The 21415-nt window shown below is 34.1% G+C and overlaps 1 protein-coding gene across 5 annotated transcripts in view; it reads right to left on the bottom strand.

Moving 5' to 3' along the window:
* Nucleotides 1–21415, bottom strand: part of L3MBTL3 (L3MBTL histone methyl-lysine binding protein 3) — a 156504-nt gene that overhangs the window by 111844 nt on the left and 23245 nt on the right. For 4 of the 5 annotated variants that reach the window (XM_027848665.1, XM_027848669.1, XM_027848667.1 and 1 more), the window contains exons 4-7: nucleotides 13429–13540; nucleotides 11811–11970; nucleotides 9760–9895; nucleotides 5125–5175 (exon numbers count right to left, since the gene is read on the bottom strand). In XM_027848665.1, coding sequence (XP_027704466.1) covers nucleotides 5125–5175; nucleotides 9760–9895; nucleotides 11811–11970; nucleotides 13429–13540 — 459 coding nt within the window. Of the gene's footprint in view, nucleotides 1–5124; nucleotides 5176–9759; nucleotides 9896–11810; nucleotides 11971–13428; nucleotides 13541–17360; nucleotides 17458–21415 lie in introns of those variants that run through there. The other variant, XM_027848670.1, reaches the window with a different exon arrangement.

The following is a 21415-nucleotide window of genomic DNA, read 5'->3' as shown; positions in this document are numbered from 1 at the left end:
TGGGTGACTAGGAGGATAATGGTGCTTTTAAGAAAAATCTGGAATATGGGGGAAGGGGCGGGTTTAGGGGAGAAATAATCATTTCCATTTTGGACTTGTTGAATTTGAAATAGCAAGGAGATACCCAGGTAGAGCTACTGAGCAGGGAGCTGGCACTGTAGGGAGAGTAAAACAAAGCATATAAATGGTATGGTCACTGGCACCTAGATAATGATTCAACTCGTGGAAGTAATAACATTAGTGATTTTATGATATAATAACATCAAGCAATAGAGCATGAAGAGAGAAGAACGGAGTACAGGAAAAAGCCTTAGGGGACTACCACCCTGAGGCAAGCAAGAGATGGAAAATGATTTACCCTTCTCATGGAAGGCAGGGAAAGAGACAGCATTCAGAAGATGAGAGTACCCAAAAGTTGTGGAAGAGTCATAAAAGGACCAGAAGAGAAAATGCAATAGAATTTAACTATTATGAAATTTATTCAACTTTGTGAAAAGTTTTTTAAAAATGTAAATGATAACATCCAATAGCTCCTTCATCTACATAAATATTTACCCCCATTAAAAATCTGTGAGATTAATCAGGCATGATGTCCCACTATAGAATCTTGTGATATTTCTTCAAACAGGTTATGATGACTGGCTTGATGCCATTATTTTAAATTATATTTATCAACATCATCAGTGTAAAAGTATTTGGTTTTAAGAACATCCCAAAAACCCTTCTTAAATACCAGGCTCACATTAGCAATCTACCAGTCAGCTGGTAAAGTGACCAAAAGTTCCAAAGTTTTTGGTGATATCCATGCACCCCTCCTTGCTAAGTTCTAGAATATCTTGTACATGTAGTACTATTTGATCTAACATCTTTAATGACCCTGTTTTAAAAGATACTTGAGACTGTCTTCCTTAGTAGTAGAGATGCCAAACAACTAATTCTGTCTTTTGCTATCTGCTTTTTCATGTTGCTATATACATCAACGTAATACTCTCAGTGATTCAACAGATGGCTTCTTTTCTGTAATCTATTTACATAACTTCTTAGAAAGTACTCCTTGAATTATTTTTTGGACCATTTAATTCTAGTTTGCAAATAGCCCTACATACTTTGTGGATTTTTCTGTTCTCTTCATTTGGATTATTTCCATTAAAAAAAATTTTCCCCTTTTACTACCAGTTGAGGGGTAATGAAGCAGTTATTTGTCTTTGTGATCTTTAACAAAGATCACAACTTCCCAACATTTGTCAAAACTAATGATTACTACTCCCTTCTTATGATTCACATAGATACAAAAAACATTGCCAAAAGGAAGCAAGAAAGTACTACTAAAGGTATCATGTGACCAGCAAAATAGAATATGGAATCCTTGAGAGTAGGGATTGTTTCATCTATTGTCTGTGTCACAGTGCCCAAAACATAGCTAGTGCTTAATAAATAACTGGAGTTCTGTGTCTATAATATAGATAACTAAAGGTAATCTGTCATATCATTTCACAGAAATACCATACATACATACCTCATGAAATAACATCACAGGACTTAAATATCTATAGAGTTCCCAATTAATGATTAGTGACCCCACCCTCCAAATCAATCCATATGTGGGACACAGCAAACATGAGAGAACTAGTAGGCTTATGCTTCAATGTCTAACTGTAGGGTTCCAGTCCACTCCCACCCATGAGAATGATTCAGCCTGAACTCAACCCTCATCCCATAAGAGGTGGCAGACATGGATTTTGTTCAACCACAATGAAGGAAAATGAAAGCAAGCAGAAGGGGTTGGGGGAATGGAGGCAGGATATAAAACACTGGCAGCAAAGACCACTTTTGCAGAACCATATGTCAACAGGGAAAGAGTTCCCACTTAAGAGAAATGCAGGCCAGCACGATCTCTGCCAGAGCTAGCTCTCAGCAACAATCTAGACCTAGACCTTAGAGCCTCCAACAAGGCTGAGTGTGAGGATGCCCATCCTAAGGATGATCTGAATGGCAAAGAAATGGGGAAGAGACAATGAGGAAGCACGGAAACCAAAGACAAGTCACCAGGAACACAAAAGGATGAATGATCAAAATGACAAGGGAGAAAGCCAACAAAGACACTCACAAAACCAGAAGACAGAATGAGTAAAAACCCAAAGGGAGGACAGAAGTGTATGAACAAAAGCTAAATCAACCAAAATTCCCTGATTCAAAAAAAAAAAAACTCTTGCAACTTCTCCAGAGATCATGTAACAACTACAAGAAAATCCAGAATGGTTCAAAAAAGAAATGAAACTGTTAAAAGAAGGTATCAGGAATCATATTTAAGTTATTGGAAATCAGAGCTCTCAGAAAAGAACTGATAAACATAAGAGATAAGAAAAATGATGAGCATTCTTTCCAAAAATATAGATTCTGAAAGAAAAAATAACAATTTGGATTATAAAAATATTGATGTAGAAGAAAATCTGGGAAAAGGTAGCAATGTTACAGAACATATAAATTCCAGAAAAGTTGAAGCAACTGACCTTCAAGATAAGATGCAGAGAGATAACTTAAACATCATGGCTCTTCCAGAAAAAAACATGACAAATTAAAAATCCTGAACATTCTATTGTAGGTAATGACACAAAAAAACTGTTCTGAATGTTTAATCAGGTCTACAAAATGACATAGAGGAAAAAAACCCACACATAACATTCTATACTTGTAGTGGTTAGATGTCACAATGTCAATAACAAACAAAATAATTCAGAATTTGTTTGCTAAACAAACAAATTTTGTAAGCAGTCAGGAAAAAGATCTTCAGCTATGAGGGAACACAAATTTGAATAACTCTGGATTACTCTACAGTTATAAGAAATTGGAGGATAGAAGAGAAGACAATATTCAAAAAACAAAGGCCTCTCTTTGGGAAGGGCCCAGCAAAAGAATACACTTAAAAGAGGGGAGGGAAGGTAAGGAAGAGAGGATTTAGAATCATACATTTTACTGAGCAAGGAAAAAGAGTCAAAAGAGAAAGAGAAATAGATAAATAGAAAGAAAGAATTTAAATAAATTTAAGCCACTTGGAATAGAGCAAGCAAACAAGGAAAAAAAAAAACAAGGAAAGCAGTCAAAAGACAAAAATGACCTGACAGACTAAAAACCTAAGGAGAACTTAAAGAATGAGAAAAATGGTCGTAGAAAGAACTGATTAATATTCTATGGACTAAATCTCATGACTCTCTATAACTGAACCAATATATTTCGTAGGAAGGTGAATACAATGGGAAGTTACATAAATGGAAGGAGGAAAGATAAAAAACAGATGTACCCCCACCAAATCTGTAGGTGAACTGGGAAAGGACAATGTCTTTATACTCTCAACAAGAGCTGGTGTGATAGGAGAACAGGATAAAAGCAATGGAGAATAAGAACTGGGATGGAGAGAAAAGTGGGCTCATCCTAGAAAAGGAACATTTCCACGGGAAAAGAGCTGTATATCTATGATAAGAGACAAGAATATTAAAATGGGTTTTGTCTGAAAGAAATCTCCACATTAGAAGAACACCTTCCAGGTAAAGAGCTATAACTTCCAAGGTTACATCTTATCCCGGGAAAGGGGAGGTATAAACAAACTCCCAAAAGCAACCAAAACTCACTTGTAGAGAAGACATCAAATGACAGCTGGGTTAACCTGGCCTTCAGAGTGGAGACTGAGCATGTTTTAATAATAGAGAAAAAGAGAAGGCATTATGCCTTGGGACACAGAGTTATTCTCACTATATGATACTACTTCCATCCAATGTGACTTCCTCCATGAACTGATACTTTTAAGAAAAAAGCACAATAGAAAACAGAGATATAATCTGTTAATATCTATAAATCCTGTTACAAAGAAATAGCATAAAAAAGGGAGTTCATATCTGAATCTTCAAAAGCTCTACCCTTATGTAAGAGACACAGAGAATAACAATTCCCTAATCATGAGAATTCAGAATTTACTAAAAGGAAATAGAAAAAAAAAAAAAGAAAATGACGGAAAGAAAAACATTCTTGGGAAAGGGCCCAGCAAAAGAATATACTAAAAGAAAGGGGATGGGGAAATAAGGAAGGCAAAATTTAGAATTATACATTTTACTGATCTAGGAAAAAGAAGAACCAAAATAGAAAGAGAAATAAATGAAAAGAGGAAAGATTTTAAATAAATTTCAAGGAATCTGGAATAGAGTAGGCATATAGGAGCAAAAGGACAGGAAGAGAGTTTGTAGGAACAGATTAGCATCAAAACAGTGTAAATAAAACTAATGTCAGGAACAGTACACTGACTTAAAAGTATAGGGCCACAAAAATAATCAACACAAAAGAAATAGATCAAAACACAATTTTGACAATTATAACTTTAAACATCAATACATTAAACAATCCCCCTAATATGCCAACAAGATAAAGAAAAAAACAAAACCCAATCTACTAAATAAATGAAATACACCTCAATAAAAAAATAAAGCTTCATACTAAATGAAAATGAGAGACAAACAAAATTTTCTATATATCAGGCATTTTAACAGCAAGAATTTCAATCGTGCTATCAGACAAAACAAAAATAAAAATCCACAATATTAAAAGTGATAAAAAGAAACATTTCATTATGCTTAAAGGAACAAAACACAGAAAAGAAATAGTATCAATAATTAATATAAACATATACGCATCAAATAGCAACATCTAAATTCATAAAGTAAAAGTTAACAATTGCAAAAGTCATGACTTTAATATTCCTTCTTTAGAGCTGGAAAAATGTAGCAAAAAGAAACAAAAAAGAAAATGTAGAACTGAACAAACTGAAAGATTTATAACATATTCTAAAGAGGAACATAAAGAATATATATATTTCTTCACATCCCCTTTATAAAAACAGACCATGCACTATGGAACAGAAAAATTATAAATAAAAAAAGGCAAAAATACTAAACACATCTTTTACCCACCAGAAGGAAAAAAAACTAGAAATACACTGAATGTAAAAAATAAAATAAAATAAATGAGACCTAAACAAAAACTTAGAAATGGCTTCCTGAATAATGAATAATAAAAGAACAAATCACAGGAACAATTAATAACAATAAAAAAGAGAATGATAAAAATAAGACAACCTACCAAAATTTCTGGGATGCGGCTAAAGCAGTCCTCAGAGGAAAAACTATATCTCTGAAAACACACATTAACAAAACAAAAAAAGAAAGGATTAATTGATTGATGATACAATTTTTAAAATTAGAAAATCAACAGAAAACAATGTAAATACATAATGGGAAATCTTTAAGTAAAAAAAATACAAAAAATAACAAGACAACAGATAAGATAAAACAGAAAAGTTTTTTAAAAAATTAATAAAATCAATAAACCTTTAGCTAACCTAGTAAGAGGGAGAGAAAACAAAATAAAAAGCAAACAAGGTGAAATTACAACAGAGAATAAATAAAAGTAATTACCAGAACCTATCATATCCCAATTAAGAATTTTTTTTAAAAAGAATTGCCTACAAAAACGAAAATTCCCAAATTAACAAAATACTAGATAAATGTCAAACAACTTAATCAAAGAAAATAAACTCTGAATCTTGATCTAGATAGATTTAGAGGTAACTTTTCTCAGACATTTAAATAACAATACTTACACTAAATAAATTATTTCAAAAAGTGAGAAAAACATTTACAAAACAATAGTTATTAGAAAAATATAATCCTAATACTTAAATCAGAGAGACAGACCAACATCACAAATAGATATATTTTTAAAACACATGATTATGTTAATAGATGAAGAAAGTTTTTAACCAAATATAAAATTCACCTACGCCAAAAATCTCTACAAAGCACAGAGAAGAATCTTTTTAATATGATAAAAAGTATAATACATATATATGTGTGTTTATATATTCTCAAAAGCTAGTATTATTTGCAATAGGCAAACACTAGAAGCTTTCATGATAAATATTGAAACAAAGTAATGATCTCACTCCCCTTTCTATTCAACATCGTTTTAGAAATGCTAATGATTCCAGTAGGACAAGAAGAAGAAATTATAGGCATAAACAATGTCAAAGAATAAACAAAATTAGTGCTATTTGCAAGTGATATAATATTTTACTTAGGAAACCCCAGAGAATTAATCCTTTACCCTAGGGGACATCAACATTCACAATGAGGTTCCCTCATGTACCCTATCCTCACTGCAACTCAATCTCTTCAAATCCCAAGATCAACTTATGTTTCTACACCACATCAGCCACATACAGAGGCAGAAGCAGTCACCTCCTGGATTTCACTATTTTCCACAAACATTCTATTTTCTTCATTAAAACTCTAACTGACTATAACCTTCTATCATTATCTTTCTATGCTTCACCTCTACAGTAAACCTTCACTGTGATCTACTATCCTCCCATTCCTTCAATACTCATAATAATTTCACACACACACACACACACACACACACACACGCGCGAGCAAGTACAACAATGTCAACAGTAAGGAAAAAAACCCTAAATGCTGTCCAATTAAGCTTGGCAACAGAGAAGAGCTGAGAAAATGCACCTCCCTTCATTGCAGAAGAAGGGGTCTTTGGGTATGGAACATTGCATATTCTGCTCTCTCACTCTCTCTCTGGTTCTTTGATAAAAAGGAAAAGCTATACAGGTAGAAGAAGGGAAAAAAGATGCATTAAGAATTGAAGATAAATAAAACAAAAAGACAACCATAAAAATAAGACTTTTTTTTTTAAAGAGGACTGCTAAGTATTATGAGGTCTTGACCAAGAAACTGAAGATTTTTAGGAGTACAGGTGGCATTTTCATCACTGTTACTGATCACAGGCAAAAGAAAGTGATAGCTGAGAAATGAATAGCTGGTTAAGAAGACAATATATCAGAACAGTTTTTGGATTTATGGACCATAGCTCATAAAACAGAAATGTTGGATGTTTGGTCAGAGATAGAGTATACTTAACAAAAGACTGCTAAGACCAAAAAAAAAAAAAAAAGCACTTGCTTAAGTCCTGCAAATTTAATCAAAAAGGCTTTATCATTAAAAGGAGATAGAGAAAACTGTCTACATAAACCTAGCAAGTCAGATAAGATACAGAATCAATCAACAAGCACTTAAAGTACCTAATATTTACCTGGGAGTATCCTCTTCCAATGAAATCACAGGTCCAATCTCTATTCTATATCTCTGTTAGTTGTCGGGCACTGTGGCTAAGACAGAGTCAATGCACACCTTCAAAGAGCTTACATTGTACTACAGGGATAAGTGTTTTCAGATGAAAAAATACTGGATATATCCAAAATAAATACACAAGGACAAAAGTAGAGTAGAGTAATAACAGCTAGGGGAATTAAGAAAGACCTCTTTAAAAAAGTATCACTTGACCTAAACATTAAAGAGAGTGAGGGGGTTCCAAAAGACAAAGATGAGTAAGGAGAGAATTCCAGAAATGGGGGATACCCTATGCAAAGACAGAATGAAATATATAGGGAGCAGCACATAAAAGAGTTTAAGGTACAGTGTTCAATAAATTGTAATCAGCCTGGAACGATAGACTAGACCCATATTGTGAAGGGCTTTAAAAGGCAAATGGGAATCTCTATTTTATTCTAAAGGCAATAGAGAGTCACAGAACCTACTTGAACAGGAATAACGTGGTAAAATCTGAACTTCAGAATTATGATTTTGGCAGCTGTGCAGAGAATGGATTGGAGAAACAACTAGATAGAGAAAGACCAATTAAAAGCCTACTGTAATAAACAATACAAGCTAGAGGGGATGAGGGCCTGTTCTAGGGTGGCTTTGGAGTAAAGAAAAAGAACAGCTGCTGTGGAGAATTCCACAGAGTTGTCTAAGGAAGAATAAAAGGATGGGTATGCAGCATCTCAGGCTCAGTCAATGTAGGATAATATAAATCCATCATAAGGGCAGCTAGATGGCACAGTGGAGAGAGCACCGGCCCTGAAGTCAGGAGGACCTGAGTTCAAATTCGGCCTCATACCAAACACTTGATACTTACTGTGTGACCCTGGGCAAGTCACTTAACCCCAGTTGCCTTTAAAAAAAAACAAAACCATAAATCCATCATAGGCCCATCCAGTATCATGTGACTTCCTCTGGCAGCGTTCTGCAGCAACCCAAGTAATACAGCACTAAAGTTTGAAGAGGAATAAGTGGTGACAGAACAATGGAGCAAAATACTGAAAAGTCATGGACAGCATAAAGTTGAACTGGGTAAAACAAGAGTTGAGATTTAAAAGGAAGGAAAGTAAGGTAGAACAGAGGGCAGTGGGCAGGAAAAACAGAAAGGGGTAGAACTAGAGGTTGCAAGGAATACAAAGGAAACTGTTTATGAGGAATAACAAAAATAATAAAATAAAAAAGTAATAAAAATAATTTTAAAAAGCCCAAAAATTCACAGGCTATATCTAACTCAAGAAAGGAATCATCAACAAAACCCAGTCTTAGATATCTATACACAAATACCCAAAATAAGATTAGCAAGCAAAGTAACCACAGATCCCAATGCAAGGAGGCTAGTTAGAGCTCATAGTTTTCACTGAGTTTAGTGGGATGGGATCATCACTGGAATGTGGCTCTAGAAAAGAATATCTACTTTAATAAAGACAGGGTAACTAAAAGGGAATAAATAGCATGGAACATGAAGAAGATATACCAAATGATGAAGTCCAGTAAACAGAAGGGAAAAGCATGATGATGATACACAGAGACAGAAACAGATGTGATATTGACATCAGAGCATAGTATAGAACACCTCATCTAAAAGAAGAAATAAGTTAGTGGTTCAGGAAACATATCATAAGCCTGGCACAGAGGTCTGACAGGGTAGTGATGATGATTTCAATTATCTGGTAGAGCGCTCTCTCTCTCTCTCTCTTTCTCTCTCTCCCCACCAAGAGTAGATCAGCAAATAACTTCTTGATTTGCCTTAACAATTAACAATTTCATCCTTCAAAAAGAGCAATTTTGGAACTGTTACATTAGTAACTTCATTATCATCTTCATTAGTAGGGCTTCATTAGTAAAATGCTCCTATCCCCAGAGTTAAGAGGTACTTCCTATTGTCTTTATTTTACGATGATAGTTATCTAAATGTTCTTGGTTCCTATTCACTCTGCCAAGATTTGATTTTACATCTTTAGAACAGGACGTAGGTTCTCCCATACTCATCTCCCCTGGTTCACGCAAAGATACAAAGAACCACTTCAGGAAAATGAAGAAATACCATGAATTTGCTTTCCATCTACTTAAAATAGAAACTCTCTCTACTGAGTACTATGAAAAGTAGAAGTGCCAATAAAATAGCAAAAGGAGCATTCCAGCGTAACTAATTTTATTGTTCTACTTGTACTCAAGTAGAAGGTCCAATATGGTAGACTAATAAGGATTCTATTATTATCTTTAAGCTCTTCATCAATGAAGCAACTGCAGAGGCCTAAACATGGTATCCTTGGACAGGGTATCCTATCTCAACCTTTTATTTCACCTAGTAGAATGGTATGAACATGATTCAATACTTTGGGCTTTGTTGAACTGAAAAATGGCTGCCCTATGGGTATGAAAGCAATACAAAGGAAGGTACTAAAGCAACCATACACCCAAAGTAAAATTAGTTGTATTTTATAATTACTAAATATATCAATTATAATATGACAAAACAACTTACTACTTCTATTGAGTAAATGTAACTATTGTCCATAACTTAATTACACAAAACGATACTAACATTTTCATCTTCTCTTTCCTCTCCATCTTCCTTAGGCTCTACTCGGAGAGGTAATTTTGCTTTCCTCTTCCGACTACACTTAGAGTCATCTTCTTCATTGTCTTCACCTAAATCTTTTTCTTCCTTCTGTTCTCTGCTGTGAAAATAAACTAAATATTACTAAAAGACGCCATATGTCAAACATATACATAATTATCAATGACAAATTCATTAAAATATTTAATTTCTCTAATAGAAACATTTTTAATCAAAGGGAAGAACTGGAACACAACTGGACAGCATATATAAAGCACACTTAAAACCACTAATGCACATGACAGCTGTCAGGGTAGAGAAAGTGGAAATTATCTTATATTAATTGCAAAAGAGACACCAGCAGCACATGTTGAACAAGTTCTACAAGTTAAAAATTATTTGCCTTTCACATCTGTCATCAAAACTAATAAAGAATCTGATTTTTTTTTTCAAAAAAAAAGAAGAAAGTCTTCAGGTCTATTTTAAAGCAAGGATTTAGCTAGCTATTATTCAGACAGATAAAACCAAATTGCAAAAGGTTAACTTTGTAAAATATTACTCAGTGAAAAGAAACAATTTAAAAAATGATGTGCCCATAAAATGACATCAGAAAACCCCACTAAATGTGTCAAATACACAATTATTTGCAATAAATATATGTATTCTAAAAATTTATTTTTGAGGTTAGACTGATTTTGTTAAAGTCTCTAAAATGGAAGCAGTTCAAACACCACCACATGTCAGGGTGTGCCACACTTCTCTTCTAAAATGCAGTCTGGTACTGGGCTGACTAACTAATCGTACACACTTTTACAAAAACAATGGTCATTTTCCTTCAAATGAACCTCGAACACTTTGTTACAAATGAAAGGTCTAAACACAATTATTTTCACCAGTCAACAAAAATTTAGTAAGTGCTTTCTAGATGATAGGGACTGTGCTAAACAGTGGGGATATGGAGAAAGTTAAAAAAAAATGCTCTCTGCCCTTAAAAAGCTCATATTCTAATAGTATTTTTTAATTAAAAAAAAAACAATTTGTTTCTACAAAGCTCAATCAATAAACTCAAAGATCTGGAACTAGAAGGGACCTCAGAGACTAGACTGTTTCAGAGATGAGGAAATTGAGGTCTGGGGAAGTTAAGTGACTTGCCTAACATCACATGAGTATAAAGAGGTATCTGAACCCCAATTTTTTGACTCCAGAGCCAATGTTCTTTCCACTTCAACCATGCTACCCATGATTGTCAATATTCATGTTACAGAAAAATGTTTTTAAAAAAATCATATTCCTGACTAACAATCTAATTAATACAATGAAAAAGAGGCAATTACTGCTTCAAGGAGCCTATGAAGTACAAAGAAAGCTAACAACATAATAGAAGTCAGAATCAATAAGCTTATCAAAAATTTTAAGTATACTTAAACATTAAAATGAAAGTCTTGGAGAAAAGAAATAGAGGGAAAAATAAGTAGAAAGAGATGAAGATACAAGAAAAAAAAGAAACAAGTATCAACAAAGCAAAAATTACATGGACAAAAATAAAAAGAAATATAGAAGGGAACACAAATGGCAACTTTATTACTACTTTGCCATATTTAATTGTAGCCAATTCTATCCTCCCAAGGAACTATCTCATTAGTCTCTGAAAGTCTGCAGGAGGGGATATAAAATATACATCTTCTAAACAAACTTTATGTAACAAAAGTTCAGAAGGTTTATGTAAACTCATTTTTTTTTGCTTGTTCTATGTATACTAGAATATCTATGATTGTTGAAAATTGGGAAATTTCCCCCACTGGAAAGGAGCACCTTAAGAGCAGAAACTGCCTTACTAAGTGCATCCCTAGCATTTAGAGTAATGCCTATCACATAGCAAGTGCTTAATAAATGTTTATCAAAACCACCATTAGCGTTAAAAAACTGTTTTTAAAAAAATAAGAAATTGACATAAATTAGAAAAAGCTCAAGGTCTCATTCCCCATTATCTTTATATTTACAAACCCCATTTTACACATGATAAAAACAAAATTTACTTGTCTTTGTTCTGACGTGCACATTTCTGACTGCAAAATTTTCCTCCAGAAAGAAACTCATCTACAGTGCCATACTGATAACAGTTTTCACAGAATTGAAGTCCTTCTACTTTCATTGTTTCCTTCAACCGGAAAGGCACCCCTGTCTTCTCTGAAAAAACTAAAAGGTAAAAGAAGGGCATCACTAAATTAGTATCATTTCAAATTTTTTTTCCAAAATACATCATCACCAGCATGATAATGTTAATAATAGCCATATGGTGTTCTGCAGTCATGAAGGAATTTATATAACATTCTCCCATATGATTCTTATAACCACTGTGTGGAATAAGTAGAAAAGGTAATAGATCCATTTTACAAATAAGAAAGTGACAATCACGGAGTCCAAGTAACTTACCCAAGTCGTAAAGGTAGTAAGTGGTAGATAAAGTGAGGATTTGAACCCATCTTCTGAATCTAGGTGAAGTGCTCTTTCTTGTATACAATATAATACTTTTGTAATACTTTGATTAACACTGTAAGAATATACTTGAAATGATTTGGAGATAGAGAGGCAGATAGTGGGCAGAAAACTGAGGCAGAGTTTACAGATAGGAAAAAAATCTGTAATAAAATCAAATAATAATCTATCCAAGCACTATCCTAGAGAAAACTTTAGAGGGAAAGAGAAATGCAATTTGCCAATAGATTAGGACTACCCTGGTGGCTAATTTGGAGTTCTGAATTTCACAAAGTGGTTCTTTTTTGACACTACCAAAAAAGTATTTCCTATAGTACCCAAACAGTGGTCCACGTAAACAGACTTTTGATTAACATAGGCTTTTTTAACCTGAATTACAGGTACAAACATAACTAAAATTCAAAATATTAACATCTCTCCATTTCCCTTTTTGTGTCTAAGACCAAATATATATAATTACAATTATCCAGATATAGGCTGGACCTCGAAATGCATTTTTTTGCTCAAAGTACTTGGTAAATTAAAGAAAAGTGGTGGCACTTTTGCTAAAGTACCTGAGGGACTGTCATTTTATGAGTTAGCTTGAGAGCTACCAATCCTCCAATTCATTCTGTGTTAATCCCATCTAGAATTAGAAGACTAGGCTGCAGCTATTTTAAAATGTTAGAGTTTATCCTCTTTCTCTATCTTGTTAAAATTTATATAAGAATATGTTCCATGGACACCTTCCAGTGCTATCTTAGATTTAAAATCTTTATTTTTATTATGAATTTAAACATGAACAAATATAGATATTTTCATATACAAAAAGAACAAAAAAGAAGACTGCATAAGCCCCAAATTCTTATAAGCCAGGAATTTTTAACTTTTTTTTTTGGTCATGGAACCTTTGGCAGTCTGATAAAGTCCACGGACCCCTTCTCAGAATAAAGTCTTTAAATACATAAAATAAAATGCATAGAATTACAATACATAGAAATACAAGAATTATAAGAATTAAAAATGTTTTCCCATCCCAGTTCACAAACCCCTTGAAATGGAAGATCCTCCATTATAAGACTTTAGATGTTTACATACATACATGTTTACATTACAACACTTGAAAATGTTCAAAACAGAAAAGAAACAGAAGAAAAATGAAAGGCATTTCTTTCTGACCTTCTTGTGCAGTAGGCACCATCCAGGTTGTGGTGGCAGTTGCCTTTTTAACACTTTCTATCTCAGTCTCATCTGTGATCACTTCCAAGGCTCCAAACTCATTTACCCGAAACTATACAAGAGAATACAAAAGAAATGAGGCAAAATTTACTAAGGTCTTTATGCCCAGTATCTATTTAATGGGAAACAAATGTTCATTGTAAAGCATATTATTTAGATGTTTTAAACAATTGTGTCTACATAGGTGGTTAAAAATATTTTTTTTAAAATAAGGAAAAAACAGCATTGCTTCTAATATGGGAAATAGCAGTCTACAACTTACTCTAAAGATGTAACAAATAATAAAAACATATTGCTCTGTACAGCTATATGGTAAATGAGAAGAGTTCACATTTAAATTTCATTTGTCTAAGTTATCTACTCTATGCGGCCTCTGTTTTCTCCTCTGTAAAGTAAGGGGATTGGAATCTATGACATATAAAGTGATTTTTGGCTCTAAATTCCATGACCCTAGAAATTCAGTATCTTGTCTCTACTCTTAAAAAACAAACAGGACATCTCAGATCAAAAAGGGCAAAAGTGAAGATAACAGAGACGTCATGGAGATGGGCACTGGATACACACAGGAAGCTACACTTTCTTGTAAATATCTCTTTCTGCTGCCCATTGAATTCCTCTCTCTGTCCTTGCAGAAGAGTGAAACTAATTGTGAGAGTAAGGCATATCTAAAAGCCACAAGCCAATTTAGCTTTCAAGAAGTAGCCAGAAAGGGCAATTCCCTCTTAGAGACATTTCAATCCCTGCAAGAGAATAATCAAAGAAAGCAGCAAAGACATTGGTTGGAAATCTTCTGTCATTGCAATGCCAGCATCTAACAACATATTTTCCTGAAACACTATGGCTGGATTTTGTTACTAATTTTTTATAAATTTAAAAATAAAACACTATCTTCTATTTGCCCTAGTCTTTTCGTCTCTGAAATAGTGGGATCATTAACTAATTAAAATTCATTTTTGTCTGAATTCTTTTTATTTTAAAGAAACAAAAATAGCATTAATCAGAACTCATGATCATGTTACATGCAATGAAGACTACTTCAAAAAGGAGAATTCAAAGGCTCCTCCTTTTAGCACTTAGCTGCTTCAGACAAGACAATTATTGTCTAAATAAATATTCTACCTGCCAAGCTAAAAATTTATCATTTACGGTACACAAAAATGAATTTATTTTATTTATCTGAAGTGTCTTTATAAGACTGAAAAATCTCAAGAAAAAGAGTAGATTCTATCAAATTAGCAAAGCATTTATTTGCTATACTGAACTCAATACTTTTTCTTCTAGCAGAAGAGCTGATGCGTGTTAATAGGCCAGAAGAGCTGTTGAGGACAAGTAAAAATGTCTTCTCTCATTTACACATAGCAAGGATGCTCTGAAAAGTCAGACAAATGTGCTGCTCCCAGTGAGCAGGGCCTAAAGAGAGGTAGGTAGGAAAAAAACAGAGCAAAAGAGCATCTTTTCCAGGCAAGGACCCAGTTCTACCCATGCAGGAATCTCTTTGTTCTTTTCTCTCTGGGACTTTCCCTCTCCTCACATATAAAATGTGAACACATCTAGAGTTCTTTTGAATGCTTCAGAAAGACAGGACTCAATCCGACAACTGTGGAACAAAGGAGAAAGCATTGCTTGCTGTGCCTAAGAAAAGTATTTCCTGACAAAGAAAGAAATGAGCAGATTATCATTTAGCTTAGTGAAAAAAAAAAAAGGATAGAGAGGGAAGATTTGACTTTTCTAAACCAATAAAAAATAGAATGTTAAAAAGTGAAAAGTTCAATATCAGGACCCAAAAGCATGAAAGCTGTAAGTTTCAAAACAAGCCTAACAGTACCATCTACTGGGCAAGGTTGGACAAAACAGGATGTCACAATAATTACTGTTAATTAATAAATCTAATAGCATCGGTAATCATTTTGGGAAAAAAAATCCAAATACTACTTATCAAAGAAAAATAATAAATGTGGATTTAAAAGTTCCTATTAGGAAAGTCATATTTCATTTTTATATTTCATTCTTCATCTCACTGCTGAGGCAAGTGAGTGTTGGTATGGATGATTCTGTCATTAAGAAACGTAAGGAGCATATATGAAAAAATTAGGTAACACATCAAATCAGTGGGGTTTAAATTTCTAAACTGCTGCTAAATCTAGCAAACCATCCTAGGCTTCTTTCCACAAAAGGATCAAATACTTCAAGTGAAAATAAAATTCAACGACTATTTATTAAACACCTACTATCTATGCAAGTTGCCACTATTGTCGCTTGAAATAAAGATCTGTAACACAGAGACTATAAATTCTGATGGCTTCAGCACTAAAACAATAGGTCTCTACGATCAAGAAGTATCTTAATATTTTGGTCTTAAGTCACCTATTCTCTGAGCAGACAGCCAATACCTTTGTGAGGTTCAGGCTGACCGCTATAGGTGTAATAATCTTTTTTACTAACTGACTAAAGTTTTTACTAAGTTTTAGCATAGTTAATTTCTAAGAAAAGTTGTTACATCTCAAAAATTAAAATACCTCACATAAGTGCGTTTCATTGGAAATTTATTATGTTATTTTTCCCATCCCCTATTTTATAAAAATAAATGGTATTGAGTGCTTTGTTTTTTCACCTAGCTCCTCTGTGTTATCCTTGTTTTCAGGGTAATCACAATATATCCTCGGGAACATTTCTCATAGCTATCCCCTTCTCTGAACTCACACAGAGGTGACCCCGGTTCATAGCTTCATCACCTCTCTCCTGCACAATTATAACCTCCTAATCGGTGTCACTGCCTCCCATCTCCCTTCTCTCCAAATTAGCCTGCACACAACTTCCAAAGTGATCTTCCTAAAACTCAGGTCTAACTAAGTCATCCTCATCTTCAATAAACACCAGTGGCTCCCCATTATTTCTAGGATCAAATATGAACTGTTTGGCATTCAAAGCCCTTTTATACCTTAGCTCCAACCTTCCTTGCCAGCCTGTTTATCCATTTCTCTTTTCTGTATTCCACAATCCCATCGAATTAGTCTTTTTAACATTCCTCACACACACACACACACACACACAAACACACCATTCCATCTCTAAAATCTGTGCCTTTGCCCTGATTCACCCCATTCCTGTAGTATATAATTTCTTCCCTTCTCAGCCTGGAACAATCCCTTGTTCTTCAAACTTAGTTCAAAACCACCTTTTACCTGCAGTTTTTCATGACCCCTCCTTCCCTTACTTCTAGTGCCTTCCTCCTACAAGTTATCTTATATGTTTGAATATAATTATAAATGTAGACATTATCTTCCTCCCCAAAAAAGTAAGCCCCTTAAAGGCAGAGAATGTTCCATTTTTATCTTTTCATCCTCAGCACCTAGCACATTATCTGGAATGTAAGCATTTAATAAATACTTGCTGATTAATATAGATGAAAATGTTGGATTTAAGTTAATTATGTTGTCTATACATTGTGACTCAAATTTCAGGCACAGAGTTCCATAAAGACTAATACTAATACTAATACTAACTTTCATTCTGGAAAAATAAAAAAAACACTCAAATCCTGAGGCTGATCAAGATGTTGTGAATGTATTTAGGGTAAATCTAGAAATACATATTTCTACCTGCATTCCACTTTGAAGTCATCAATGTGGGTGGCCTGCACTGTTTGAAGCAATATGAAACAGTGCTTCAGTTCTACAAAAGTTCTCTGCACTACCAATGACAAAAATGTTAAATTTATCAAACAATACTGTGTTATCTACTCGTACCTTAAAAATTAGTTTGTACTACAGCTACAGCTGCATAAACCAAATATGGATAATTATATCAATAAGATTTTCTTAAATTCCTGAAACAGAGTGATGCAGAGAGACCTACTCATCCCCTTTACGTACCTCTTCTTTGCCTCAAGAATGAACTTTAATTTTAATTCTTTGTACACTGTGGTATTCCATCATTCTCAGCCAAAGAACATCACTGGAAGCAAACTATTGCTAAAAGACAGGTTTTTAGTCTCGTTAAGGATCACTGAAATCACTGCACAATTTCCCATTCAGACTATTCCCCTTCTGTTCAATTCTAGGCCCAGCACACTGTCCATTTCAGTGTTTTTTCAAAGTCTGTCCAAGCTCTACAGATTGTTTACCCAACTGAAGCTTTGACAATAGGCAGCCTTCATTTTATATGGTTTTTTTTGTTTTATTTTTTTCCCTGTGTGGCCTGTTAGGCCAAACTCTTTTGAGAGATTATGGATCTCATTTAGGAGGCCCTGCCATGTTCCAGGGATTGATGCAATCACAGCACAATGTTATCCATGAATTAGAGCATCTGGAGGACCTTGCCATCTATGGTGAGTGCCAATATGCTACAAACTGCTCTGTTCTGTTTTGAAACATGTGGAAAATAAGATAAAAAAGACCATCTCAAAAATATAAGGTAACCACATTAATAATGTTTTAAAAAAATACACTAAGAAAGAATGTTAAGTTTGTAGTATTAAGACCTGATTAATAGGTGTGACTCCTGGCTTCAACAATTATAGATAATATAATCTTGAACAAGACAATGAATCTCCCTGAAATTTCTCATCAGGAAACAGGGGATTATAATATTTCCACAACCTACATTAAGGACTTGTAATGCTAAATGTGCTTTGAGAACCTTAAAGTAGGCACTATATAAATGTGATTATCTGTAGTATAAGCAATATATTCACATAGTTAATACTAGTGATAATTACCAATGTGCAAATTTCTTCATGGAATGGATTTAGTTAATTATTGTATGTAGATGCTAAATCCTGACTTTATATCTAATCTGTTCAAAATCTTGACTGTGCTACTTACCTTTGTGACTTTGGAAAAGCTGATTAACCTCTTGGAGTCTCAGTTTGCTCATCTGTAACAGAAGAGGATCAAACCAGATGATCCTCATGTTCCCTTCCAAATCTTGATCCTAGGTCACAATCCTACACGGGATCATAGGCTTAGATCTGGAAGGGATCTTAGAGGCCACTTGACAAGTGTTTTTCCAACAATTCTGCATTATTCAGTCTCAAGTTTCTCTATTTGTCATCCATAAACTGTTATGGTTAAGTAGGATGTATAAAGCTTCCTGAGGTGAAGCTGACTAGAAGACCCTACAGGCAAAACTCTGCAAAACAGCAACACATCCCACTGTAAAGAAACATTCTATAGGGCTAACAAACTATCCCTTGCATTAACTGATTTATTTCTGAAACCTGAGCTTGCTGTTTTGCCGAGCTTGATGTTCTGAGGCTAACATCACAACCTACATACTACAGAAACACATTATAAGAACCTTATATTTATATAATTCTTTATAGTTATCAAATAGCTTTAACATCCAACATTTTATTTGCCTAACCCTGGAATATAGGCATGACATGAATTATTATCTCCATTAGTTAGATGAGGAAAATCGAGGCTCAGAAAAATATTAAGTGACTTCTAACAAGGTCATGATACTGGTCAGAAATAGGGCTTCTGTCCCTCAAACCAGTATTCTTTTCACTAAACCAAACAGCCTCCCTAAGTACTATGCTGTCACCCTATAGTACTTACATTTATATTCTATCAAAAACAGAAATCCAGACAATGGGAGACTGTGGATAAGAGATATGGAAGATTCCATGATTCATCTAGTTTCCCCTGCAACCTTAACTTTGTGTAAGAGCAAATTCCCTTCAGATTTCTTACGTAACTCAGATTTTTATACAAAAACAGAATATGGTTTAGAGAATCCAAGCTACATAATCGACTTGGTAATGTCTGGACTGCCTCAAGGGAAAAGAGTGATACAAGCCCAAAACAACAATAAAAGATAATAATGAAAACTATAATGACCAATAAAGATAATGAAACTATATCTGGCTAAATCTATACAATACAAAATGAGGTGAATATATCATAATTAGATCTGATTAGCCTTAACAAAGTTGAATTAGATAATTCAAACTAAAAAGAGTATTATTAGTTTTCTATACTGATCAAATTAATGGAGAAACTGTTACAATTCCATTGTTTGGCCAACCTTGAAGCAATCCAAACTATTCAGCAAGAAGGAACTTCACTCCATGGAACTGTGTCTGAAACTCACTAAACTAATGACAGCACAGAAGATGAAAATCTCCTATAAGTTGTTATAGAAAATGAGTCATTGAAAAATAAAAAGACATCAGAGCAAAAAGATAGTAGCAGTAGGTGATTAAAATAAAACTTAATTTAAACAATATACACCTGGACCAAATAATAATAAATGGCAACAGAAAAAGACATGAGCATCATAAAACTTATGTATATAGCATATATAGCATAGCAATTTGAAAGGCTACTAGGTACAGTAGAGGGAAAGCAGGTCTTGGAATGAGGAAGACCTGAGTTAAAGACCTGTCTCGTACTAGCTATATGAGTACCTCATCTCTCAGTGCTGCCAGGAAACTCTGCTAAGTTTCTAAATTGCCGAGCAGGTGCCCACCTGCATTGGGAAAGGTAGTTTCCTCAACCAGAATTTCCTATATCAATGAAATCAGAAGAGCTTATTAAAAAATGTATAGGAGTATTCCTTTCATGACGTAAAGTAAAAAGCCTCTGTAATCAAACTTATAAGGACATATTTTGAAACTGTATTAATGTGAGGACAAGTTCCAAATCAATATCTTCATTGCATCAAACCTTGATACAGGAGCATAGAATGTTAAGCTGGATAGGACTCCTAACATCTAGATGTCCAACCCCTCTAATTCTACAAATGAGAAAACTCAGGGAAAGAGAGGTGGAATAACTCAAGGTCAGACAAACTAGAAGAACCAAGACTATAACTCAAATCTCTTGATTCTTCATCCAATGCTCCTTCAAATATAGCATTTCATGGATCCATCATTTATTTGATACAGATGCTTCCTCTATTAATGAATATTACAACCCCTCTTCAACTAAGTCCATCCTATCTAAGAGTTGTCATAAATGAAAAATCAATTTTCTTGCATTTAACTTGGTGATAAGCCTTAACTTGGCTACTTTTTAGATGATAGATATAAAGTCTATATTTGGACCATTCTCAAAAGCATTACAGTTTGGTGAAACCTGCCAGAGCTAGAATTCCAATGAATGACATTGACTTCTAGAGTCCAGAACCACCTCCACACAATGAAGAAGTGGAATAGGCCTTCAGTATTTTTCTGTGATCTAATTTAGAGAGGGATACAGGTAGAAACAGGGGTGTTGTGAGGCTCAATGAGATAATGGTTACATCCAAACTTGAATGTTATATAAATGTCAAATATTATTATTATGATCTAGAGTCATCACAGGTCTTGTCTGGTGATGATGGCATTCCCTGAGCCTTCTACTGTACTCCTGCTGAGCTCAAGCAATGTTTACAGAACAATATAAGGGTGTGCGAGTAAATATTTAGCAACTGAGGGGCCGAGGGATATGTGCACAACACATTTTTAAATTTAATCTGCATTATTAACATTTTGTCCATTTTTTCCTTAATTCTACACAATAGTAAAACAATAAATCAAGCCCTGAGTTGCAGGATTGATGATTTCTGAGGTGTAAATGCCCACACTGAAAATTTAACAATCAGCTCCAGTATACTCTGGCTGGAAATGTACTTCAACTTAACACAAAAATTACGTTAACTTTAGTTTGGTCACTGACAAGCATGAGCAAAGGAAGGAAATGAAAAGCCTGAGGATACCCTTCTATGAAGACTTATTTTTATCTTTACCAAGAGGGTCTGATTTACAGGTATAGTGTCCCTGAAAAAAAAAACCAGTATATAACAATATCTATTATTTAAAGAATAAGTGATCTATTTACAAAAAAGATATTTGTTTAACAAAAAAAGCACAGTGCTTGGCACATAGCAGGTGCCAAAAATTTTTGCTCAATAGATTGTTTTAAAATACAAGTACTCTAGT

The sequence above is a fragment of the Vombatus ursinus genome, unplaced genomic scaffold, assembly GCF_900497805.2.
Source record: "Vombatus ursinus unplaced genomic scaffold, bare-nosed wombat genome assembly UNPS02006779.1, whole genome shotgun sequence".
Lineage (NCBI taxonomy): Eukaryota > Metazoa > Chordata > Mammalia > Diprotodontia > Vombatidae > Vombatus > Vombatus ursinus.
Note: the sequence above shows the minus strand (reverse complement) of the source record. Positions and strands in the feature narration are given on the sequence as shown.